At 37.7% G+C, this 27,260-nt stretch overlaps 1 protein-coding gene across 1 annotated transcript in view; it reads left to right on the forward strand.

The window, feature by feature from the left end:
• Positions 1 to 315: 315 nt before the first annotated feature.
• The window catches only part of LOC139127640 (serine/threonine-protein phosphatase 6 regulatory ankyrin repeat subunit C-like), a 279,840-nt gene continuing 252,895 nt past the window's right edge, over positions 316 to 27,260 (forward strand). Inside the window, exons 1-2 of the mRNA XM_070693555.1 lie at positions 316 to 394; positions 13,980 to 15,096. Coding sequence (XP_070549656.1) covers positions 14,611 to 15,096 — 486 coding nt within the window. The 5' untranslated portion in view covers positions 316 to 394; positions 13,980 to 14,610. The remainder of the gene's footprint in view (positions 395 to 13,979; positions 15,097 to 27,260) is intronic.

Here is a 27,260-nt window from a genome sequence, read left to right on the forward strand (position 1 = left end):
AGTCAAGTAACGGCTTCTATAAAAATTCCTGGCTTGATGCTTTAAAATTTGGATTGACGTGGGCTTTAAATAGATCTACATATGTGATGACACAGGCTCCTTGATAGGTTTGTGCTTGGAAGTTTCCCCATTTGTCTATGATACTGCAACACTTGTTCAACGTGCTGGCAGTTTGGGATATACCATTATCATGAAAGTGTGGCAGCATCATTACCAGTGGAAATCTTCAGAACTTAGACAGTTTGATATTGAAAGAGGCATATCAATGTCAAATGTATCAGAATAGTAATAAAATACCAACCTAAAGTCTTTTTTTGCAATAATTTCAGGTGCTGAAACGAAAATACCAAAGGCCAATTCTGAGGAGGAAATAGTCCATGGTGATGACATTAAGGTAATTGTAAACATTTAAATTCATGAAGCTACGAAAGATGAAATGTCTTGCATCTCTTTGTATAAAAATGCTGAGTGACACCTTTCATATTTTGTCTGGAATGTTTCTTCTTTTTCCTACAGGTTTGTTTGTCCATTTTTAGCTCCTCTGTCAGCGACGCGGAGCTTATCAAATAGGTTGATTTTCCGTCGTTTTCCGTAGTTGTCCATTGTCCATTGTCGTCCGTCGTCCATCAACAATTGCTTTGTCCTCTTAAAGCGCGGGTCCGATTGCTTTGAAATTTTGAATGCAGTTGACTCTGGTTACCTCACTTAAGGATGTTCAAATCTTGGTGAACTTTGCATATTTCTATATTTGGGGCATATTTTGCTGTTTTTGGTAAAAAAAAACATCTTCTCTGAAAGCGCTTGTCCGATTGCTTTGAAATTTGATATGCAGTTTACTTGGGGTGAGTTCATCTATATTTATCCAAATTGTGGTTAAATTTGCATATTTGTATTTCTAAGGCAATTTTTGTCATTTTTTGAAAAAAATCTTTAAAATCTTCTTCAAAACTACCAGTCAGATAGCTTTGATATTTGGTACATAGGTCCCTAGGGATGATTTATTTCAGATTTGTTCAAGCTGTGTGCAGAAATATTAAAATTTCCAATTTTAAGGCAATTTTTGTCATTTTTGGTCAAAAATGAGTCCTCAAAAAGTACTGGTCTGATAGCTTTGAAATTTGATATTCAGGTTTCTACAGATGAACTAAGTAATATATTGAATTTTTATTGAAATCTGTCATTTTGTATTTTTGGGCAATTTTTGCCATTTTTGGTCAAAAATATGTTTCTTAAAAACTACTGGTCTGATAGCTTTTAAATTTGATATGCAGGTTAACTATATGTGATATTTTGAAACTATGACGAAATCTGTAATTTTGTATTTAGGGCAATTTTTGCCATTTTTGGGTAAAAAATGTGTTTCTTAAAAAGCACTGGTCTGATAGCTTTGACATTTGGTATACAGGTTTCTTCAGATGAACTAAATGTGATATATTGAATTTCTGATGAAATCTGTAATTTTGTATTTTGGGGGCAATTTTTTCCCATTTTTGGTCAAAAAATGTGTATTTCCAAAAACTACTCTCTGATAGCTTTGAAATTTGGTATAAAGGTTTCGACAGATGAGAAGTAAATGATATTTATTGAAATTGCAATGAAATCTGCTATTTTGTAATTTTGGTGCAGTTTTGCGACTTTTGGTCAAAATATGTGTTTCTCAAAAAGTATGGTCTGATAGCTTCGAACTTGTTATACAGGTTTCTACAGATGAACTAAGTAATATATATTGAATTTTTGATGTATTTTTATTTGTATTTTAAGACAATTTTTGCCATTTTTGGTAAAAGAATGTGTATTTCCAAAACTACTCGTCTGACACAAGCGTTTCGTACGTACGAGATGAGATAACTTAGTTGGAGAAACGACATATGAACAATCGAACGCGAACATCTCGCGAGAGGGCCCTAGTTATGCGAGAAAGAATGAGACAGCTTTTTTCAGTCTTCAGAAAAGTGGCGAAGGTCGTGGAAGTTTGAGTGAACTGCACAAAATTCCAAATTTCCTGATAAGTATCACTGAAATGGCTTGATTTCACATATTTTGAAATGCCTTGTTTTACAATGGTTTTCATTTGATCGTTAGAAAGTCAAAAAAACTCGATCGGAATGCTCGGGTATGCATCGCGTATGGCGCCATTGTTCGATTATTGTTATCAAGGCCACGGGTGTGTGACGTGAAATTTGCAGCTAAATTTACCATAGTAGATCAATTTTTATCGTACTCAAACCATTTTTTTACGTTCCTATTATCTGAAGAGCATTTTAGTGTAGTCTCAATGTAGGGGTGATTTTTTTTGTGCTTGAGGCTTTTTTTTCTCGATCGTGCTTTACGTGTAAACCTACGGAGAGCCGTATGTTGCACGGCAATAGTGCTGTGAACGCGTCGAACGCGACGGTCGAATATGACGTATGCGCCGTACATACATTACTACAACGTTGTTCACTTCAAAATTTTCAGTCAAATTTATGCTCAAAATCAAATAAATCTTATTGAAATCGTAATTTCTCAGGTTTTTGTCGATTTTTTATCGTGTTGAGTATGGTCGATTGATCGGAATTTCTTACATTGCTTTAGTCGTATGACGCCTTCCCGTGCAGTCCCGGCTGATCATGAAACCTGGGTCAGATCATAACTGCTATATTCAACGTTGCTCAAAAATAACGTGTATCCACTTATAATATGACCAAGGTAACTGATGTGACAGTGGTACGATGTACAATTGTTTACAATAATAGCTGTCCGAGTCAGAATCAGGTTGTGGAGTGAACGTGGTTGAATGGACGGCCACAAGTCTAAGACATCGCGGCCGCGAATATAATTTACATGTCTGCCTAAAACTCAGTGGCAATCAGTGGCATGTTTATTCAAGCAAAACAAAGGACAATTGGCAGGTAACTTTGGTACATGTAGATCATTCCTTACTTGCCAATTGCGTTGAAGAAAGTGACAAAGTTAAAAACACGGTCAATGTTAATTCAAACATTTAAATTAATCTTCCATATTTTGGTGACTGGCTATGGCCTTTTCAAGGTCATTATGATAATATAAGCCTTGCTGTTTTAGTAGTTTATCAAACAGAGGGTTGGGAAGTTATGTCACCTATATATATTCAATAATCGCAATCATACCAATCCATAATCCAATAACACTAGGTCAAAACTTGTAAGACAATAGTTGTAAACATAGACACAAAACAGCACAGAACAGACAGTAAATAAACGGTACAAAACAAACAAAGTCAAATTCATGAAAGAAAGATATATGGACCTCTGGCCAAAGACCGAGAAGTGATGTCAGGTGTTTCGAAAATAGTAAGCGCATCCTGCCCCACATGTGGCACCCGCCATATATCAATCTGTAAGTCAGATAGGTAGTGGTCACTAACTAAGGCCCCATGTCACCGATGATATCAGTGATCATTTGTCGAAGAGAGATATTGTATTTATCTACCAGCTTGCGATACCTGCCAAAAAAAGCATTTGAATGTAGAGACAAGTCTTGCTCTGGTGTAACCTTGATTTAACAGTTTGTAAGAGAGATGGCCATGTCTCTCTACAAATCACCATATGAACTGCATGCTCTTGCATATCGAATAAGCTGGGAAATGTATACCCCATAAGCGATTAACACAATTGGAACTATTTTGTGATTATAAGATGAACAGTAAAAGTCACAGAATGTGCTCTCTAAGAGAGGGTCTACTCAAAGCATTTAGTAATTATCAATTTTTCTAGTGAAAACATCAGATCTGTAATTATTGAATTAAATGTTAAAGTAGCATTTAAAAAATTGTAGTATTTAAAGCCATCTGCTTTTCAAAAATTGTAAATTTATCCTTTTTGACAATTTTTTAAGGATAATTCATCTCATTGATACACATTCTTGAAAATGTCAAGATTAGAGGTCAAAACTTGATGATTGCTGTATTGTTTAGAGGACCTGGATGCATTTGAAGGTTTCGGGATCATATCTGATTGGTTCTTTACTATTTCAAAGTGCCTCTTTAGGCCAGTCCTTAAAAATGTTTAGGGTCATATCTGAGTGGTCCCTTAAAAAGATTAAGGGACACATCAGGGTGTCCCCGAAAGTTTGAAGGACTCATCTGGGTGGTCCCTGAAAGTTTCAAGGTCACATTAGGATAGTCCTTGAAAAATTCAGGGGCACCTCAGGTTGGTCCCTGAAAGTTTCAAGGACTCATCCGGGTGGTCCCTCAAAGTTTCAAGGACTCATCCGGGTGGTCCCTGGAAGTTTCAAGGTCACATCAGAGTGGTCTCTAAAAGATCCAGGGACACATCAGGGTGGTCCTTGAATGTTTCAAAGACTCGTCTTGCAATGGCGGTATTTGAAAGATTCAAAGTCACATTAGGATAGTCCTTGAAAGATTCGGGGACATCTCAGGTTGGTCTCTGAAAGTTTCAAGGACTCATAGTCTTAGTCATGTTCACGCTACAATCACAGTTGCTGACATCATTGTCGAGATCGGGAACAGCACTGTCAGTGTCACTCCACAAAGGACCGTGGTAACAGACATCAAATTCGTCGGAGATATCCAGTATTCCGTTGCTTTCCATGTAGTCCTGTCATTAAATAATTAAGGTAATGGACGTCCTACATTCAGAATCGGCAACCTTTCCCGACGAAGGAATTAGTGCAGTAGTCAAAATCCATTCGAACATCACGCCGTTTACACACTCGACTTGAAACAATGCAGAGCCTCACAACAATGTGACCCGTGACCTTTACTATGTAAATTAGCAGGGACCATATTAGTTTGTGTACGATTCAGTGTCTCGCTTAATGAGAAAAGTATCATTGACTATATCTCCAAATTAATCATGAAGACTGTATAGTGGGGAAACTTTACAGCATAAAAGAGCAACATGTACCTTACCCGGGACCTTACTCAATCGCACACTCCTAGATGCCCCTGTAGGTTAAAATGGAATGTGCCATTATGAACTGATTGTTTGCGAATAATTAATTGTTTACTGTTCAGACCATCGGCGCGTCGGCTAGTAACAGCATACTTCAACCAGCGAGTAAATTACCATTAATCGTCAAGGCTTGCTCGTCTAAGTCGACTGAAGGTTCAGCCACTGCCCAGTTTATCACATTTATGCCAGGAAGAACATGCCTTGTAGATCTCGTCGCGTGATAAATATGCAAAGACTGTTTTGGAGCCGGCGGACCAGTCACACATGGGAGCGATGAGGACGCTGTGTTAAGCCATTACATAATCTTAGCTTCGACCGTCATGAATATTGACGCTGTATGTGCAGGAAGTTGGACCAAATCTTTTCAGTGATTCGTCTGCCTGTCAGCTTTACCAAGTAATGCTTGTGAATGCACAAGCTGACGAGCAAAGGTCACATCAGGATAGTCCTTGAAAGGTTCAGGGTCTCATCTGGGTGGTCCCTGAAAGTTTGAAGGACTCATCCGGGTGGTCCCTGAAAGTTTCGAGGTCACACCAGAATGGTCAATGAACGATTCAGGGTCACACCTTGGTGGTCCCTGAAAGTTTCAAGGACTCATCTGGGTGGTCCCTGAAAGTTTCAAGGACTCATCCGGGTGGTCCCTGAAAGTTTCGAGGTCACACCAGGATAGTCCTTGAACGATTCAGGGTCACATCCGGGTGGTCCCTGAAAGTTTCAAGGACTCATCTGGGTGGTCCCTGAAAGTTTTAAGGACTCATCTGGGTGGTCCCTGAAAGTTTCAATGTCATATCAGGATAGTCCTTGAAAGATTCAGGGTCACATCTGGGTGGTCCCTGAAAGTTTCAAGGACTCATCTGGGTGGTCCCTGAAAGTTTTAAGGACTCATCTGGGTGGTCCCTGAAAGTTTCAAGGTCATGTCAGTGTGGTCTCTAAAAGATTTAGGGTCTCCTCGGAAAGCTGCAAAGACATCTCTGCACAGTCCCTAAAGATTCCTGACAAAAACTGTTGGTTTTTGCCGTTAATATTTAAGGTTTCAACAGACAGATGATATTGATTACATTTCTTTGCATCTACCAAAAGAGTTCATTTTTAATAGCAGGGCTGAAATAGTTCAGTGATTTTTTAAATTTTCAGCATTAATTAGCACAAGCACAAGAAAAGGGTAGTTTATCAAATTTACCAGGTCTCATTTCTTTGTATATGAAATAAATAAATGTACAAGTCATTTTCTAACATCTACCAAATCATTTCAAAGAGAGATCACCAAAAAAACATACACTACAGCAGAACTGATTTGGGTAGAGGTAGAAGGCCATTTTACCATCGAAAATTTAAAATTTTATCATGCATCGTTCGGTGAGAAAAGAAAATGCCTACAAATCAGCCTTGGAAAGGAAATTTGTATTTTCACTTAAACATAAACAAAATTGTAATTCAGTTACATTTAATGGGTTCTCTTTCCTGAGAGTGCGAAAAGCTAGACAAAAATGTAAAATTTGTTATAGATGTATTTGATGATCGTGCAATTATCAATAATTTATAAATTTGCCCTCGTCTTCACACAAAAACACTGTTCGATTCGTGATTTTTAAATAGATTACAACAAAATGCTCAAGATCTTATAATCACAAAATAGTTCCAATTGTGTTAGATGAGAGTGGAATATTACTGATGAGGTGTGGAAAATTGATTATGCTAAAGTTGAAATCATCTCTCTTGTCGTATAGCCTAGTAGAAAGGTGACCATTAGAGTCAAATTCAAGTAAAATGTCCAGATATGAAGCAGAAGAGGCCGTTTCTGTAGTTTCGTTAATCTCCAATTCTGGAGGATAAATCATAGCGAGATATTAACTGAATTCAGTTATTCAATGAAATAACATCGTCTATGTATCTAGATGTAAGGTTGAAAGTACGAGCTACAGAGATCTTTTTTTCTGCTTGATAAGGTTCTGGATAAATTCCACCTCGTATGAGAACAGAAATAAGTCGCAAATAAGGGAGCACAGTTAGTGCCCACGGGAGTTCCTATACACTGTTGGAAAATGTGCCCTCCTAATTCAACAAATATGTTGTCAATGAGGAAATCAAGCATACTGATAATGTCTGTCTCGGCATAAAACACTTTAAAGCTAACGTTTTATTCTCATAAGAATATTTTTGTATTTTGTGTCACAGCTGGTACTCTAAAATAATTACCTCATAATTGTCAGCTGACTATTCGTCCAGTTGTTTGAACTTTCGACCAACATGTAATTTTTTTTCACAACTGTTTATAAATTCTTAGAAATTATTCCATGTTTCACACTGCACAAAGGGGTTATTTCCAAATCTACTTTGCAATGAATTCAAAAATGTTTGGAGAAGGATGGGAATGTATCCATGCCAACATGTACAGTGTTTTTGAGCATGTGATTTTATTTTTGACAACACAGAGGCTTATATATACTTAGTAAAGGATTTCTTAGACTCACACAATCACATTTTTGGATGAATTACATTTTTGGATAAACACAAATAATAACACGCCATACTGTTGTAATAAACCCTTATTGGGTAGCCAACTGAATGTTCTACAACAGGGCAAACTGAGTACTGTATAATTTCACTTTTATTAAAGTGTAGCATCAGGGTTATAATTTTAACATATTGTAGCCACTGTCTGTTCTTTTTATGTTTACTTTTCTAAAGGCTACCATGATGTGATGCATATAATTAAGAGACATGTTTATGACATGACACAAACCGCGATTACATTAAACACATACCGTTTCAGTTTTTTCAAGTGATATTTCAGAGTTTCATTCCAGAAATGCATAATTAATACCTAATACTGCAGACACAACAAAGATGTGGTATTGAAAATAACACTTCAAACATAAGGTATCTTATCAGTTTATTTCTCAAATGCAATTTTTTCCCCCATAGGTGAGCATTAATACTGTATCATACACACCTGGTTTTTCATAATTATATATCCAACATTCCTCAAAGGTGTTGGTTAATGTTTTTCTCTTTTGAGGAAATGTCTTTAAAATGCAGACACAACACAAATATGCATTATTTATCCATGCTGTGATGAAATGTCATTTAACTATTTCATTATGGGGTGAAGAGTGATATAATATAATATAAATGTATTTTATGAGGAAAATAGTGTGTACAGAGATAATGGCAAATATTTACCTCAAAGCGAAAAATACTAACTGCACATTCCATTTCTTTGCATGTAGAAATGCACAAAACCAGCAATTAATATTTTAGTTATGTTCACATCTTAGCTGAAGACTGAAATTAAGAATTATTTAAAAAAATTCAAAAAATGGTGTCAAAATTTCACAACAACAGAACAAAATCTCAAAACTGTTCCTTCATCTTTTAACAGCATATGTGGGAAATGCAGATTCAGCACTTTTCCTTTTTGATAAACACATATTGTGTACCTTCTATGTTTTATATTTAAATACACTTTTTTCCAAACAAACAATAAGTCATTTTTGAAACAATATTTCAGAACCTAACACTGCCTTAAGGAAATAGCAATACTTCAGTCTCAATTGATACCCAACGTTTCAGGACCCAAATATATCATAACGCATGTTGAAATTCCTACTTTAGTAGAAGAAAGTGTATTCTATGCAATTCAATTCAGAAAGTGACAGAGGAAGTGTTTTCTCCTCATCTCATTTCTTGTCTTACTAACTTCTACAAAGTATGCATTTATACAAAAAATGGAAATATTTGCTCTGAATTTGCACTCAATGCAACTACTTAAAGTATGCTAAAAATACTGTTTAACAGATTCTTTTCAAATTTCCCTTGTGATATATATCATAAATTGCATTGTAATGATAATGTCAATTTTTATTTTAATCATGAGCCAAGATATATTGTGAATTTCTTCAGGGCAATTATTTTAACACGTACCATAAAACAATAACTACTGTAACCTCAAGGACTCTTATTATCTGTTATATGTTACGTTTGACCGCTAGATGGCGCTGTTCGACAGAGCGGGATTTTTATTGTTTGGTATTCTTTCTTCAATTAAGTTACTACAGTTGAAACGCCTGTGCTGATAGCTTTGAAATTTGGTATACAGGTTCCTACGGATGATCTTAATAATATTCCCGATGTAATGATGAAATCTGCAATTTTGTATTTTGGGGACATTTTCCCATTTTCGGTCAAAGAATGTGTATTTCCCAAACTACTCGTGATACCATTGAAATTTGGTGTACAGGTTCCTATAGATTAACTTAATGATATTTGTTGAAATTAAGCTGAAATCTGCAATTTTGTATTTTTAGGACAATTTTGGGGGCAAAAAATGTGTTTCTTAAAGCTACTGGTCTGATAGCTTGATATTCGATATGCAGTTTCCTACAGATGAACTTAATGTGATATTTTGAAATTATCATATACCTATGCCCTGTATTATGTTCAGTGACATGATTTATAATGTTGATTTACGTGTCAATAATGTGATACGCCTTGTTTATTTGCATATGAAAGGAATGATCAGCGCGTCTTTCTTTCATTCAATTGAATATTTGCATATGAAAAAGTGATACGACCTGTTGATTTACATAACAAAGCCTGATACGGCCTGTTGATTTGCATACCGGACTACTTACATGGTGGCGCCCTAATCAAAACAAACCATGGTGCCCGTCTATGATTTTGACTTTGACTACGATTATCATGTCCGATCTCCAAAAGTGGCAGGGTTTTGAAGCATAGGGAAATGCGGGGTAACTAAATAAAACACATGTGTCGATATCGGATTAACCTGCTAGTAGTGCTACCAATTTGAACAAATTAAAGAGCAGAGCATCACACCGTACGGGCACTGACAGATCGATGGCAGACCAGCTGTCCGTCCGTGCCAAGCACAGACGCGCAGACGACGAGCAAAAGTGCTATCGGACATGTCGGAGGACCGGAAAAATTCAAAAGCACAACTTTCAAAAATATCATGTATTCATGGTAAATGCATTCTGGAAAATAATACCAAACATAACACTTGCATGTACCGTACGGATTCGGTAGATATCCTACATGTTTTATGACAGAGTTCAAGCATTTCTCTGCTCAACAGTAAAATAATTGTCAATGAGCCAGCTGATAGATTACGTCAGACGCTAGTATATCACTCCACCGTAGCAAGATGACGCAAACAAATGTAGTCCATCAAGAAAAACCACAGTGAAACGTATAATATTTTATATACGAGATTTATTCATTAAATAACGTGGGTATAGGTATATGATAAAGAGGTATCCCTCGATATCACCTCTAGGTAGGGTCGTATTGCTGTTCGTGCGGTTGTGGGCCGCATCACACGAGTCGAAGACGAGTGTGATGCGGCCCACAACTGCACTCGCAGCAATACGACCCCACGAAGAGGTGATATCAAGGGATAACCTCATAATATGATGAAATCTGTAGTTTTGTATCTTTTGGGCCATTTTAGCTACTATAGACTATAATGTGTAGAAGCTATTGTGATGAAATATGTAAATCTGTATTTTTAAGGAGTTTTTTTTGTCATTTTTGATCAAAAGTTTATGTCATCAAAACCGCTCGTCTGACAACTTTGATATTTGGTATGAAGGTTTCTACATATGAACTAAATATGATATATTGAATATGTGATGAAATCTGCAATTTCGTATTTTTGGTGCAATTTTTGCCAATTTTGATCAAAAATTTGTTTCTCAAAAACTACTTGTTTGATGCCTTTGATATTTGGTATACAGGTTCCTAGGGGTTGTCTTAGTGTGATATATATTGAAATTCGATGAAATCTTCAAGTTTTGTATTTTTGGATCAATTTTTGCCATTTTTGGTCTGAATATTTGTTTCTCAAAAGTATTCATCAGATAGTTTTGATACGTGTATACAGGCTCCTAGGCTTTATCTTAATGTAATATATTGAAATTATGATGAAATCTTCAATTTTGTATTTTTGCAGATAATTTTGCCATGTTTGGTCAGGCCATCCTATAATGAGCTATCAAAGATATCCACCTTCTTCATCAATACATGTGTCACAAACAGTTTTTTGCCATTTTTGGTCAAAAAAATGTTTTTCAAAAACTGCAAGTTGATAGCTTTGATATTGGTATACAGGTTCCAAGGGATTGTTCGAATATATGATACATTGAAATTATCTTGAAATCTGCCATTTTTATTTCGGGGGCAATATTTGCCTTCTTTGGTCAGAAAATTTCATTCTCAAAAAACTACTTGTCAGATAGCTTTGGTTGACATATTCTTAGGGATGATCCAATATGATATATTCAATTACGATGAAATCTTCAATTGTGTATTTTTGCAACCAATTTAGCTACTTATTTCTGGCCACTAAAGTGAGCTATCAAAGATTTCCACCTCCTTCGTCATGTGTCAAAATAGTTATTCGCTACATAAACACAGCAGAGATATATCAGCCGTTAGAGCGCTTGTAGAAATATATTTTGTCAAAACATCATTGCAATATAAGTAAAGCTAATTGCAAATAGCTGAACATTCACTCACGGGTGCTGTTGTTTCAAGTCAATTCAAGACTGAATTGAGCAATCTTTACTTTTTCCAAAGTGATATCAATCACATTGTTACTCATTTACTTTCACCATCTTGATAATATCACTATGGTATCATGAAACCATTGCCTGAATTTTCCTCATCAGTGTATGTCTGGATCACACTACAGTCTTATTAGCTCTGCTGTCAGCAACGCGGAGCTTATCAACTAGGCTGATCTTTCTTTGTCATCATTTGTCATCATCAGTCGTCATTGTCCGTCAACAATTACTCTAAAACCGCAAGTCCAATTGCTTGAAATTTGATATGCAGTTCATTTGGGATGACATCATTTTAGTTTGTTCAAATGTGTTGAAATTCGAATATTTTAATTCTGGGCAATTTTTTGTGTTTTTGGTAAAAGATCTTCTCTAAAACCACATGTTTGATTGCTTTGAAATTTGATATACTGTTTACTTAGCATGACTTCAGTCAGATTTGTTCAAATTATGGTGAAATTTGCATATTTGTATTTCTAAGGAAATATTTGTCATTTTTGGTCAAAAATTCTTTAAATATAGTCTACTTGATAACTAAAGGTCAGACAGCCGTGACATTTGGTACATAGGTCCCTACTAATGATTTATTTCAGATTTGTTCAAATTGTGCAGAAATACAGAATTTTTTAGTGTTAAGGCAATTTTTGTCATTTTAGGTAAAAAAAAATTGTTTCAGCAAAACCGCTTGTATGACAGCTTTGATATTTGGTATACAGGTTTATAAATATGAGCAACACATGATGTATTTAAATTATGATGAAATCTACAACTTTGTCATTTTGGGGCAATTTTTGCCATTTGTGGACAAAACATTGTTTCTCAAAAAGTACTGGTCTGATGGCTTTGAAATTTGGTATACATGTTCCCACACATAAAAAAAATATGACATATTGAAATAATGGTGAAATTTGCAATTTTGCATTTTTAAGGCAATTATTGCCATTTTTGGTAAAAAAAAAGAAATGTTTCTTCAAAACTACTTGTCTGAAGGCTTTGAATTTAAAATACAGCACCTGCAGATAAACTAAATGTAATATATTTAAGGTGAAGTACTACGAATTACGTCAAAATAAGTTGTGGTGTCATTTTCTTGAAACTTTGCACAAATATTTTTGGAAGTTGTGCAAGTGAAAAAATAAAATAAAAAATGGGGGTCACCACGCTCGTTTCCATGGAAACGGACGTTAAAATGGCGTCGTTAGAAATAAATAAAAATGATATAATTCACTTAAACTAAAGAAAGCAATTATAAAAAGCTTAGCAAATGAGTTAATTTTAATAAATACGAAGACTTAAGATCCATATCTATCGAATGTATAGTTTTCATGATGTTTGTAAAGAAATTTTACATATGTATCGATTACAAAATGACGATATCGAAATTATATCACTACATAATTTTCAAACTTTCTTCCTGTCGCTTTGAATGGTGTCATTTTGACCAAACTTGGCGAATAAAATCCTGACATAATACCATTTAGTTTACACTTTTAATAAAGGGTGTCACCACGCTACTTTTTACAATATCTCTACGTGAATGGGTAATATGCGCCATGTAAATGGAAGAGAAATATTTTTTTCGCTCATATTGAATAAAAACCAGCTTCCTAGGGGGTCAAATATGACAAGGTTATAGGTAACATGTATTTCTAAGAGACTGGGTCAAAAAATTAGGTAAAAGCGCAATTTCAACAATGACAGGTGTGATGTTAAATACATGCGCTACAAAGTAACCCATTTGCGACAGGCTGGAGTTAAATCTGCGCAGAAACCGTTCTAAAGCGTGTGCGCGTCCGAATTCGTCGCCCTTTACCTTAAATTATGATGAAATCTCCAATTATGTTTTAAGGGGCAATTTTTGCCATTTTCTGTCAAATTTTTCTTTAATACTACTTGTCTGGTAGCTTTGAAAGTATGTATACAGGCTCCCACAGATAAATTCAATATAATTTGACGAAATTATGATGAAATCTGCAATAATTTTGCAGGGACAATTTATGCCATTGTTGGTCAAAAATGTGATGCTCAAAAAACTACTCACCACGTAGCTTCGTTGACATGTTCTTAGAGATGATCTTAATGTGGTGTGTAAAAATGATGATGAAATCTCCAATTTTGTATTTTTTGCAGCTATTTGTGCCACTTTTTCTGGCCACTGAAATGAGCTATCAAAGATTACAACCTTCTTCATCTACAGTACACGTTTGTCAAAAATAGTTCTTCTAAACATAACACAGTGATGCTATATTGGCTGCTTGGTCGCTTGTTAGCATATACATATGATATCTATGTGTTTTCAAGGATGATGCTTTCTCTCTTGATATCTCGAAAAGAGAATTTGTTCAAAGCTATGAATGTATCGTTCTATATTTAGTAATGTATGGAAAATGGTCAATGTACATTAAGATGAAAACTGTATAAGTCATAATTTTACGGCTAAATTAATGTTTCACTTTTGCAGATGCCTGTCAACATGGCCGCAGCATCATCAGTTGTCAGTAAGAAAGTTTTGATGGACATCAATGACCAGATACTGCTGTGTACAATTTGCTTGGAAAGATTCAAGTCACCAAAGATACTTCCATGTTATCACACTTATTGTGAACCCTGCCTGACAGAATGGGTTAAAACCAACAATGATAAGCTGATCTGTCCAACGTGCAAAGAATTGTTCCCTTTGCCCTCTGGAGGAGTGTCTGCTATTGATAATAATCGATTTATAAATGATTTGCAGCAGATTTTAAGTGATGTCAATCCTGATTCTGAGAAATCATTTTGTAAAGTTTGTCAAAAAGATGCAAACTTTTGGTGTCAAGACTGCGGAGAGTTCTATTGTAATTATTGTGTGAAAACACACAATAATATAGATTAGGCAAAAATCATAATCTGATTACTGTTGATGAATATACAGAGAAAATGTCATCTGAACATTTCAGACTGATTCAGCCTAGATTCTGTGAAAAGCATCACAACACACAGTTAGAATTCTACTGTACTCTTGTCAAGTGCCGACATGTATTAAATGTACTGTTGTTGAACATGTACCACCTGAACACATAACAATATCAGTAGAAGCAGCTCTGGAGAAGTACATGCCAACCATGAAAGAGTATGAAGAGAAAGCTGGTCAGAAAGTGAGTGATTTAAAACAGGCAAGAGATGGAGTTCTTGATGTAGGGAAATGCTTTGAGGAGAACAAAACAACAATTGAAGCACAAATTAAAGACCTGTCGAAAACTCTAGTTGTTAAAATCAAGGAGGAGGAAAACAGATTGTTATATGAAGTTGCTGATACATATTCACCAAAGCGCAAACAAATTGATTCCAAGGTGGAACGATTGGAACATAGACTTATTGGTGCAGAAAGCATGCATTCATATCTGAATCATCTTTTGAGGTATGGTGGTGCAGTGGATATAATGGCAGCAAAGACTGAAATATGCCTGAGACTACAACAGGATGATATGACACAAGAAGGCAGTGATGACAATGACAGCAACATTGTTTTCACTGAATCTCAACCATGCAGACTGGTTTATCTTGGCAGTGTTGGGTCAAAAGTAATTCATGCTGATGTGGTGAGTTAATATAGTATTGTTTCCTCCAGGTTTATCTTACAAGAGAGAATGCCAACCCATGCTTCCAAATTCAGGGCGCATTTGGTGTTGATGGAGGGGGGCATCTAGGAAATTATGCACATTCAACTTTTGCAAATGAAGATTTTTTCACCACCATAAAGCATTTGTCAAAAATCAAATAAAAGACACACATTTTTCTTTTATTTCTTTCATCCTGTAAATATTCATTAAATTAGAAGCCTACATACTCATTCACACTTCATTCATTTCAGTGCCAATTAAGACAGTTTTGTAATTTTGAGGCAAATTCTTGTTGATAGTCTGTTAGCTGTATCACATCCTTCTGCAGATATGAAGCTCATATCACTTGACTGTGCTACAGATAATGTCACGCCTGCGGCGCCCCACTACAAAAAACTGACTGTAGTAATACCCCATGACCATGTTAACGGCCGGAGGCCTTCAGCGGCCCCGCCCAGTCAAGTTTACTTTATGCAATGGTCATGATCGACCCTCTTTACCGGCGGGCCACCTTTGGTGGCCCACTAGAATAAGTTGACTTTACGTAATGGCCCACGACCCTCTGAACCGGAGGGCTGCCTTTGGCGAACCACTCCAATAAAGTTTACTTTATACAATGTCCATGGACATAAGTCTTCTATGAAAATGAAGTTATAAATTGCCTTACAGTTTTCCTAATTGACAGACGTTTGCATGGATGTGGCTTAAAAGTTTGTGCACTGGCATCTCTGCTACACGAATACAGTGTGCTGGTACTGGAGTTCAAATCCAAACCGTTCGGGTAAATTTGACATATGTGTTTTGGTTATTTTTCAAAGGGGGGGGTCATCAATTTTTTTCGTCTGACAAAGGGGGGGTCGTCTTTTTGTCACAAAAATTGCAGGGGGGTCTATATTTTTTTGAACATCGGCGACAAGATTTTTGCTTTCCCCCAGGCCGTAATAACTGAACGGTCCCTTAAAATCAAGAGATGCGGTCGATGATTGGTTGCTTGTGATGTTCACGTAGACACAGTCTGACCTTGATCTAGTATTGTAGCTAAGTCGCCATTTTAATCTGAACAGCGTTCTGTCATAAATATTCTTACATAGTTATCTGTCATCATCAAAGTTTTTATTTTCTTATAAGCTTAGTATATTCAGACTATCAATTCAGAACAACAGAGTGCCCGTGATAGTGAATGATGTTTCATCATAAACAGTAATGATTAAGTGCAATGCCACTGTGTAAATATAACTCTGTGTAATCATAATCTCAAACCTCAGCGTAGAAGGGGGTGACATGTCAATGCTGTTGTGATTCTTTGAAGGGTGATTTTATTTAGCTAGAGGAGATTTTGAAAATTGTGTGTCAAAATGTTATGCAATTTGGTATAATAGCATCATTTTGAAAAGAGCAAATCCTGATAAGATATAAGTGGATATGGTAGATGCATCATTTGCATAATTTATCAATGTATGCATCAGGCTACTGCATATCTGAAGTATTACCAACCCAAATTTGATGTAACAGTACAGGCACTCATATTGTTCTTCATGTTGAATGAATTATTGAACATTAGGCATTACATCATTGCACTGAATTTCATCAAGTGTGTTGGCCGTGCATAGGTCAAGTCATGCTGAAAGTTTGAAAAGTGTGACATTCTGATTATAAGCTCATTTGCATATTTAATGATTTTGTGTAGGTCAGAGCTAAATGCACTGGCTTGATTGGTTCTCTGCTTTTCCTTGATTTTAGGTGTACTTAAGTTGACAATTTTGATGAGCATGACATTTTGATTATTTGTGCATTTGCATGTTAAATTTATTTCCGAATTAAAACTGAATGAGCTGAATGTTATTGAACTTTTAAAGTTTATTGTATATACTTAGATTTACATGCTGACAGTTTGGTGAATATCCTACGTATCTTTAATTTTTGATAAGGCCATATGTGGATTTTCAATGCACTGAAATTGACAAAGCTAAAATCTAAAAAGTCGACTTCTTCGATTTTAGCTTAGTTTAATTATGCCCGTAATGTAATAGCCATGACATTCTGATTAATCCTCTTTCTACCCAGCTCCATACAGGCCTCCAATTTTTTCAAATTTACTAGCCGTGGGACGAGTGAATTTTCGGTTTTACCTGCCCAAGCAAAAAAATTACTTGCCCTCAATGTCAAATAACTGCACCAGTGATTTTTAATAAAGAGCAACAGTTAGGGCATATCAAGTGAATTCAAAGAGGGAAAAAGCAGATTAAAACATGAACTACATTTTGAAAGAATGAAGGACTATTATCAAATCTGAAATGTAGCAGAAGAAATTGAGACCATATACTTTTGTCTTTGCTGTATACTTTGACCATCTCAAAAACATCTTTGAATTGCAATTTTTCCACAACCTCATCCAAATTAAAATCATTACATAAAAAGATTGTATGCCTTTTGAATTTTCTCCATAAAATAATGTCTATAATTTGTAATGAGCATGACTGGCTGCCACTCTTTGTTATCAAGCTCAGATCACAAACAACTGCTTACTATAGTGTTTATATGCCCATGGCATATGCACATGTACATCTGAAACCCTTTACCTGTTTACAACATGTGCGACACTTTTTTTCTCTTTTTGGCCTTTGTGTCGTGAGTTGGGTTCGTACGGGGGGCTTTACACAGTGAGTATATCTTAACAGGAAAGTGGTAGCCGGCCTGAGTAATACTACACTGCTTAGAGGCCCCTTAGGGTTTCTGACTTAATGGTACCTGCCGGCGAAGTTCTGCTGGGGTTAACGGCCCAACCCAGGCCAATAAAACACTGGGAGTCGTGTATTACAGCTCTCTGCCATTTGGCTTATATTCTTTAATGGTTAAATACAGCATTCAACAGGAACTACAGCAACAGCTTACTGGAACTAAAGCGACGGCTTTACTGCTGAACTTCCTGCTCTCTAAACTCTCTGCTTACTTTACTCAGGATCGTACGTAGCTCCACTCAGCGGAATGAATGTTGGAATGCCACGTATGCCCACTGAAACTAACGACAGCAACAGAGTACTGTTACGAACTGTCTTCTGTTAAAACAGTCTAGCAAGGCTAGAGCAGCAAAATAAGAGTTTAAGGTGATACTCTGGGAACAGGAACGAGCAGCATACAGCCATTAACCAAGTCCTTAACTGGACTTACCCCTCCGCTCGCTCAGCAAGAATCTGGTCTCAGTGGGGTTGGCTGCCGTCACACTGGCCGCCGGTTCAATGCTGAAGCCCCTCAAGGCTAAGTCAGCAGCTGCTCAGGATATCTGCAAGCCTTGCCGTCGATACGTCTGAGATGTCTCGTAAACATATCGTTCTATCAGCAACTCCGTTCTATCTGCTTAGAAAACTCTAATTCCAGAGCTTAGAGATTTCCGCTAGTACTGCTAGGCATAACAGCTCTCTTCCCCAGTGCGTGGAGTAGCGCCGGATGCTACCTCAACAAATCACACAAAACACTGGCTTAAGTATGACTTCTCTGCCAATCAGAAGCTACTTTTGCACACAAACAAAGCCTTAGGCCAATGACATACAATATTAGCATTGTCTTATCTGTATAATAACATCCCTACTGAATATCATCTTAATACTAATACTGCCACGTTGGCAAAAATAATTGTCAGAAGAAGTGATAAATTACTACACACGCTAAGACAAAGCGACGAATTGAATGCAGTCCAGTCATGTCATCGGATATGTCTACTGACCTCTTAAGTGCATGTACCAAGGACAGTACGCTACTCGCTACTATAATTAAACGTAAACACAACAATTAAAAGACACTTTACCAATTAAGAAGCTATTAAAAAGATGTTTACACATCCAGAAACGTCACATTACCCCCTCCTTAGAGTTCTATAACTCCCGTTGGAACTTTCTTTTGTTAGGCAATACACAAATGGAACATGTGTCCACTAAAATTTAAAAGTCAGTCTACTCAGTAGTAAATGTTTCTCTACATAAAGTACCAAAGTTAAACGTAACACAAAAAAACACTCAAACTCTTAAAGTCTTAAATGTCCACTAAATACTGTTCAATGAAAGTTCAAAAAAACAAAAAACAAACAATTGTCATAAAACACAATGTTAAACACTGAATACACGATTGTGACTCTTCCAGGCTCACACAAAAAAGCCTATCACGATAAATATCGACGGATTCCCTCTCAGCTGGGAAAGTTCACGCGAGGTCAAAATGTTCAACGTACAACCGTTCACTGCAAATAGTTTCTAAATGAAGTCAAACAGCGATTACCTACTTCTATGCCAGGGTTGAAAACCTAATGCTTTCCTGGTAGAAGGAGCCGGTGCTGGTGAATCCCTCGAGTTATGGTTTGGTCGACGCAGATGAAAGTGCGTTGTACAATTACTTCTTGTACTTAAGGTAGCTTTCCGCCTTAGGTTTGGTATTTTGAGTCAAAAACACGATTTTTTTTATCCCTGAAAAGTATTCCTATAATATTGATCTTCCTGTGTGTAGAATATCTTGGTCGTGAAGTTCCTGTTTTGGGCTGAATTTTTGGAATAAAATGTACGAGGGGCACAGGTGTACATTTGGCGTTTGAGACGACCGTTAAGTCTTGATTGACAAGGGATTACGCTAAGCAAGCAGCGTCACAGTATTCACATGCACTTAGACAACATCCGCTGTGAAAATCCCATTAACACCTACCGTTCACTGCGTGGGTCAAGACCATAGTGTGTACCTGGCAATTAGGCGTCGAAAGGTGGGTCTTACCGTTTTTTTCATAGGGGTGGCCGCTCCAAAAGATCACAATTTATTGACACAATCGGACAAGGTCAGACTTATGACATTGTTGACGGTACAATTTCAGATTACACAAATGGCCCACACACTAAATGTTTTATCTTGGACATTTTTGTGCTTTTGTAAATGGTATGTTCCACTGGCGGCCTTAGTGACAGCGGGAACACTTGAATACCGCAACAGACACCCTTCACATCTTCAACATTCAAGCAACATTCGGCCTCTTTCGGCCGAAGTTTCGGCTTCTTTTGGCCCCAAGACATTTCGACACCCCCGTTACGATTTATTTTTTTCCCTTCAAACTTATTAGAAACTGACAGACCAGTCATATTCATAAGAGTGACCTTTGCGTTCTGACCGGTATGCCTTTTACAGTGCCGTTCAGGCGCCGCTTTTCAAACTTTGACAGTGTCGGCGGCTATTTCTATTGAAAATGATATGAAACCTTTTTCTCACGGTTTTTCACCATGTTCTCACAAACTTTAAAGCATGTGAATGCTGACACTATACTTCTCAGTGTTTTGATTTGTAATATTTGGCATGAGTTCCCCCAACCAGGTAGGTATTACCCAATAATCGTACAATGCAACCACCCTACCACTAAATGAGAACCGACCTTGACAAGGTAAAAACATACGTCGACTAACAAATGTTCATCGTACACCGGATGTGAATCAAACGATTTATGGGAATGGACACGACCACATTGTTATCAGTTATTATGGCAGTAGCCAAAATGCTGCAGGACCGAAGACAAATTTCAATATGAATTTGATCGTCACAACGTAATAATGTAATCGCCCTGAGTTTTCATCAACATGTCATCATTGGTCGGTAAACCATTGAATAAGACGCTTATGGGCTAACTACTTGAATACAGTGCAAAACACCATCCTAATCCTGAGATTTTCTTGTAATGAAGACGGGTCTGATATCATATTCGCCTGGAATCGATGGTAATCATGTTGGATACGAACAACAGCAGAGATATATCTATCTGTGACGTATGACGCTTGACGAGCGGTCTATCGCATGCAACTTGCGCTTGATGAAATGACGTACTTTTCTCTATGTTCATGTTTTCTAAACTTCTCTCCTTTGACTTTAATGCTGCCGACAGGCGATTGTTCATTTTAGCATAAATGACTCCAGAAACGGTCTTCACCCACAGAAATGCTGTACAGAGTGAGGACGAACTATTGTCTCAGAAATGCTCATAGTTTGATTAGTGTTAATCGGTTTTCAAGGCGCGTGAAGATCTAAAAAATGACTGCTCACTGAATCCTCGGTTACCCTAACCATAATGAATTACAGCATGAGCTGTTCTTTATTATCTCCATGATCACAGACACCGCAAATGTACATCCACATACAAACGCAGATATTTTTATAGTCAGCCAATATTGTTTTCCCTATATCACTCATCGGGCTCTCTTTCACTCCGCAGCCGTCAGTCGTTTCCGAGGTCGAATCGAATGCTGCCATAAACTTAAACTGTAGTGTACGCTTGTCATGAAGGTAATTAGTCCAAGCACTTGGAGATGCCATAGCAGTTCCGACAGTTAGGTCGAACAGTTAATACTCTATTTAAACCTTACAACTAATCAGTCAACAGATTATGCATAATCCCTTCCCTGGCACTCTCCAAGTTTATTTACTCATCAGCTACTACCGGTATGTAAATTCTCTCTGGAAATAGTACAATCCCGGAGTACAACGCTCCCAAAATTCACCATTTTAGCCTCATTTCGACTGTTGACACTGATTTCAATGAGTGAATATACTGTTGAAGTTGAAAACTTTGATTTCACTATCTGGTTTTAGTGTTTTGTCGGTTGAGTACATTGTTTATTGCCATTCAAAAGTAAAAAACCGAACCAGTTTACTAAATCGCTTTTCTCAGTTCGGCATTTTGTCACATTGCAGCATGTTCAAAAGAGTTTAACTCGAGAATGCATGAACGGAAGTTCACCAGATTTTCACAGACGTTTGTCAAGTAGGTTGTTTCCAAAACTGTGTCTCAGTTTTTTAATAAAGATTTTAAAGTCGAGTTATTGCTGCTTAATTAGGCGGCATTGTTAGACTAATCCGTGGATAAACTTTGACTCAACGATGTGTAAAAACTAAAGCCTTTTTCAAAAATATGAGACAAGGTTTTGTAGCCAGTATTCTGAAGACCAATTGCCCCTTAACACCTAAACAATAGCCCCTCTCCACTCAGACTTAAACTTTTTACGTGAGACCACCCATTTTCTTTACACTTTCACTAAGATCTTCAAAAAAATTCATCAAACACTAATTTTCTTCATAAAACAAAAAAAAATCATAGAAATAGCTTTCAGGTGATATATAATACTTGGGTAAAAGTACCCATCTTGATGGCAAAATTCACGTTTGAAAATAGGTCGTCGCAAAGGCGGAAAGATACCTTAAGTCACTCTTTCTACCAGGTCCGGAGTCAGATGCAGTAGACTCTCTTTAGGGGAGGTGAATCTACTACCGGCAACTGAGGCCGCCTCAGGCATTTTTGTATCGCTACTACATGTCCTCGGATCAGGGCCACTTATCTCCATGGAGATCAGCTTATACTCTCGTCTCTGCTCTGCACTGACAAACACTGCTTTGTCCTCAGATGACCTCTCTCCGCAACAAGTTGTCGAGCACACTGTATCAGACTCACCCCCACACCCAGGTCTCTCAACTTCAGCTGGGATTTCCCTGGGTGACTTTTACACCGCTGGTCTGTCCACTGGAGTGTATTTTCATCTCAGCCTCCATAGCTTTGCTGTCCCTCACCACCGCCGTCTTTGATTTCACAGCTCTGCTATCTATGTCAGACTGCTTGCTATCGTTCAACACTCCACTCCGCCCGACATTACCCGCTGTGTGCCTAAGCTGCCCGTTGCCATGGGCACGCCTATGATGCACATCCAGGCCTCTCTGACTCGCCCATTGAGTCCCCTGGTCGACTCAGTGCATCTCTTATAGCGTCCACCCTCTCTCCAGTCTCGTTTACAGATCGACTCGTGCTTTCTCAGTTTTCTCCAGTCATGAAAAACACAGGCCACATTGCCTACATGAGAAGCGAGTTTGGGCATGTTTTCAGCTCAGCAACATCAACTTGAATAAAAACTGTCGTCCACAGGCTCGTTCAACCATGACTTCAGATGGCAGGAAGTCAGATGAAAAATCCCTGTCATTACCATGGTGACATCTACTGGAATCAGAATCCTGGCCAGCTGGTTCTTTTTGTAACACATGACAAGATTGTCATAGGTATACTTTAAGTCCACTATCTATCATCAAACAATTAAAGTCTACTCACAGAAGTTCAAAGTCTGTCATCAGTTCGTCATAAATCTGGTTAGTTGTTTGTTTGTGTCCTATTTCACTTTAACTTCTGGGGTGAAATAAGGTCACAGCTGAGTGTCAGTCCTGTTAAATTGGAGGCATAATGCCAGTCGCCATAGCGATCAAGCACCTTCCTGTTTCTCCTTGTTGCATACTGATGATTTCTTTCTCAGTATGATCAGGGTCAAAGTCGATGTTTACATCTGTGTCCTCTGCCTGGTAAAGGTCATCTAAGGACATACTACCAGGGAATGTTTCAGAGTCACCAAGATGGTTGTCTTTTTTGCATGGTATTGTCTATCAGCTCAGGTGAGGCAAATTTCTCACCATTGGGTTGTTTCTGGTCCTGCTGACGCCAATCAACTGCTTGTGTCCCCTCATAGGGTTTGGAGTGCTGACTCCACTGAATACGGAAAGTGACATCAGAAAGTTTGTCGATAATCAGAAACGGTCCTTCCCATCGATTTGCCGCTAATTTCTTTGATTTTCCTCTCTTGCAGGTTTCAGCATGCAGCAATACAAAATGACCAGTTGTCAATTCACTTCCATGCTGCCCTGGTTCATAATGTCGTTTCTGGGCGATTGCACTTTTCTGCAATGCAATTCTAGCTCTGCGATGTGCTGATTGTAATTTCTCTCTCAGCTGCAAGGCATAATCAGTACGCTTGGCTCGGTCTGTCGGTAGGGGTTCAACCATCAAGTCTACAGGCAGATCTACCTGACCATATTCAGTGTCTTGCCCATTACTTTCTTGGGGTGAACTTCTGTATGCCATCATAGCATAGAGTATCACCTCATCCCAGTTCGATTGATCAGGATCCACTAGTACTGACACTGTCTGGGCTAGGGTTTTAATTTATCGTTCAATGAAGCCATCAGACTTTGGATTGTGTGGGGTTGTTCTCGTCTTGTCAACGCCCATAAGTCGACATACCTAAGCTATCACTGCAGACTCAAAATTTCTGCCTTGGTCAGAGTGGAGTTGCCTGGGCACTCAAAACGGCTTACAAACTCGTCGGTGAGTTTTGCTGCAACTGTCGTGGCTTCCTGGTTCGGGATAGCATAGGCTTCTACCCACTTTGTAAAAAAGTCACCTATGACTAGTGCCCATTTGTTTCCATGTTCAGTCTCTGGAAATGGACCTATGATGTCATAAGGCACTCTCTCCATCGGGACGTCAATATATTGTTGTAATTGTGCACGCCGTGTCTTACTTGGTGCTTTTCATGCAGCACAAACATCACACTGTCATATCATGGATTTTATATCGCCTGTCAGACCATACCACCCTTACGAAAAAGTCCTATAGGACCAAGTGGGATTGACCGTGGTCCAATAGGAGTACCACAGGAACGGTGTAGGACCAGGCTGGTCCTATAGGAATGATGATTTTAAGTCCTATTGGACAATCCCATTGTAATGAAATTCCAATAGGAACTATGTGGGACAATTCTTGTCCTATGGGAACAATTCCTGAATGTCCTACAGGACAATCCTTTTGTAAATGACATTCAAATAGGATTTATTCAATTCTGTCAGAATCATTAGCTTTTGCTATTGCTCTGACAAAATTATTCTTACCATTCTCAGAGAGCAAAATATTTTGCAAATTAATTTGCAATTAATCTTTGGACTGGTACTGAAGGAAACATGGTTTGTAAAAATATTGCATTTTGCTATTCTAGAATTAAATGAAAAAAAGTATACAAGCAAGCAAAATACATAAATAAATAAACAAACACTTAAATCAATAAAATAAATCAATAAATAGGCCCAGCAATCAAGTTTACATGCTGGCTCATGCATACATATGAGTAACACATAGTTACAATATCATTGAGTTTCCACAGACTGAAGACTATTACAACTACCAGCACTTCAAATTCATAAATGAGAATCAATATCACCTCATTATCTTAGCTATAATGTCTGATCAACACATATTTTGTACACCTTTTTAAAGTCCTATTAGACTGTCCTATTGGAAAACCTAATGCCCAGAATGCATTTGGGTGGCTGCAGTGCATTATGGGCTAGCATCATCAAAACAAGATGGCCACTGCAGAACAGACAAAAGGGGTCAGTTGTAGCTCTGAAAAAGGACTGTGTGGCAGCATAACCGGGTGTTTACAGCTTTTATATCACTGTAGTACAGCAAAGTTAGGTAGGAAAGATTATTATATGTCAGTGTTTTCCTTTTGAAGACTGAATAGTTACGGAAATAGCCAGGTTTACAATAGTCCTTTGTCTACTTGCCTGCTCATGATCCAGTGTATACCCATTGTGTGACTTCTAGCTTGTTGACTAGGCATTTCAGTCCACACAAAGAATATAAACAGGAGTGAAGTTAAAGCCAAGGTAGTAATGTAGTTAGTGATTGGATACATATGGTCAAAATGCATTGATATTTATGTGAGACAAAGGAGCAATGGAACAACGGGGTTGGACCCCTGTTACATAACAAACAGGAAGTTGATATCTCAACGATTTCTACTCATGTATTGCCATCATGAAACCTTAATTCTTTCTATGCTGATAGAGCTCATTTGGCTTTTGAATTATTAAAATTATGATACTGAAATTAAATGTTTTGTGTAACTTTTGGATACATTACATAGCAGCATCAAATTAACTTATCACCTAAAACAAGAGCCAGCCATATAAAGCTACAACTCAAAATTTCATGAAGGCAGACCTTAATTTCTATGTGGATATGCTTCTGTAGTCTCAGCCATAATAGTTTAATTAGATAATGTTACACACAGCTTTGTATAATATTTTTCTGATTATAGAAATAAAGCTTCTTTGTTCAAAAGTATATCCATTGTAAGTTCTTCTTTGCTCCCTAATGAACATTGAAACACCCACTATATAGTTTGTCTTCTTAGCGTCTGTATGTGTTAAATGCAAATGTTATTGTTTACATTTTAATTCTAGTCCAGACCAGAATTCATTCCTCAACAATAACAATGTCTACACATGTACAGGCTGAGTTCAAGGAAACGTTCTAATGTTCAAATTGGATTACCATAGGACTGTCTAATAGGACATATTATTATTAGACTACCATAGGACTGTCTAATAGGACATGTCTAATGTTCCTATTGGACTACTATGGGACAGTCTCGTAGGACAGGTGTCGCATTCCTATTGGACTACTATGGGACTGTCTCATAGGACAGGTGTCACATTCCTATTGGACTACTATGGGACTGTCTCATAGGACAGGTGTCGCATTCCTATTGGACTACTATGGGACTGTCTCATAGGACAGGTGTCGCATTCCTATTGGACTACTATGGGACTGTCTAATAGGATATGTCTCAAAATACTATTGGACAATCCTATCAGACTGATTCCTATTGGAGTCCAATAGGACTTTTTTGTAAGGGCAATAATACTGCTGCTTTATTTTCTCCTTGGTTTTGAACATGCCAAAGTTGACCGCATTCTTTGCGGAGTGTAACTCTGCAAACACTTCTTGCCGGAATGTTCATGGCAAAAGTAGCTGCCATTTACAGGTGTTTCCATTGACAGACTCATATCTGCGATGCAGCACTCCATCTCTCAGTTCAAGCTGCCTCAATTGACTCCTATATGCTTTGGTTGCCAATGATTGTGGTGATATTTTCTTCCAATGTGGTGGATCTGCACTCAGCTCTTGTGTGTTAATGATCGGGCCAATATCAGGATCGTCAAGCTGTAATTGACGAAATTGTGTTGTTGTCCATTCTGGAACTAGACTGATGCTCTTTCTGCTACCACTGGTGTGCTGGTATGCCCGGGTAAGTCTCTGTCCTGAGTACTGGCATTTTCAGGGTCAACGACCTGTGCAACTAAGGATGATGCAACAGGTGGTTGTAGTTTTTCTACAGAGATGCTGCTCTCCTCTGTTTGTGTAGCAATGGTACACTGTGTCTCTTCTATGTTGATACACTGGCAGTAACTGCTCCCACAGTGTGATTGTATGGTCCTGTTGATCTGTGTGTGACTGTCCACATTGTCTGCAT

This window comes from Ptychodera flava, unplaced genomic scaffold (assembly GCF_041260155.1).
Source record: "Ptychodera flava strain L36383 unplaced genomic scaffold, AS_Pfla_20210202 Scaffold_34__1_contigs__length_2629520_pilon, whole genome shotgun sequence".
NCBI classification, from domain to species: Eukaryota; Metazoa; Hemichordata; class Enteropneusta; family Ptychoderidae; genus Ptychodera; species Ptychodera flava.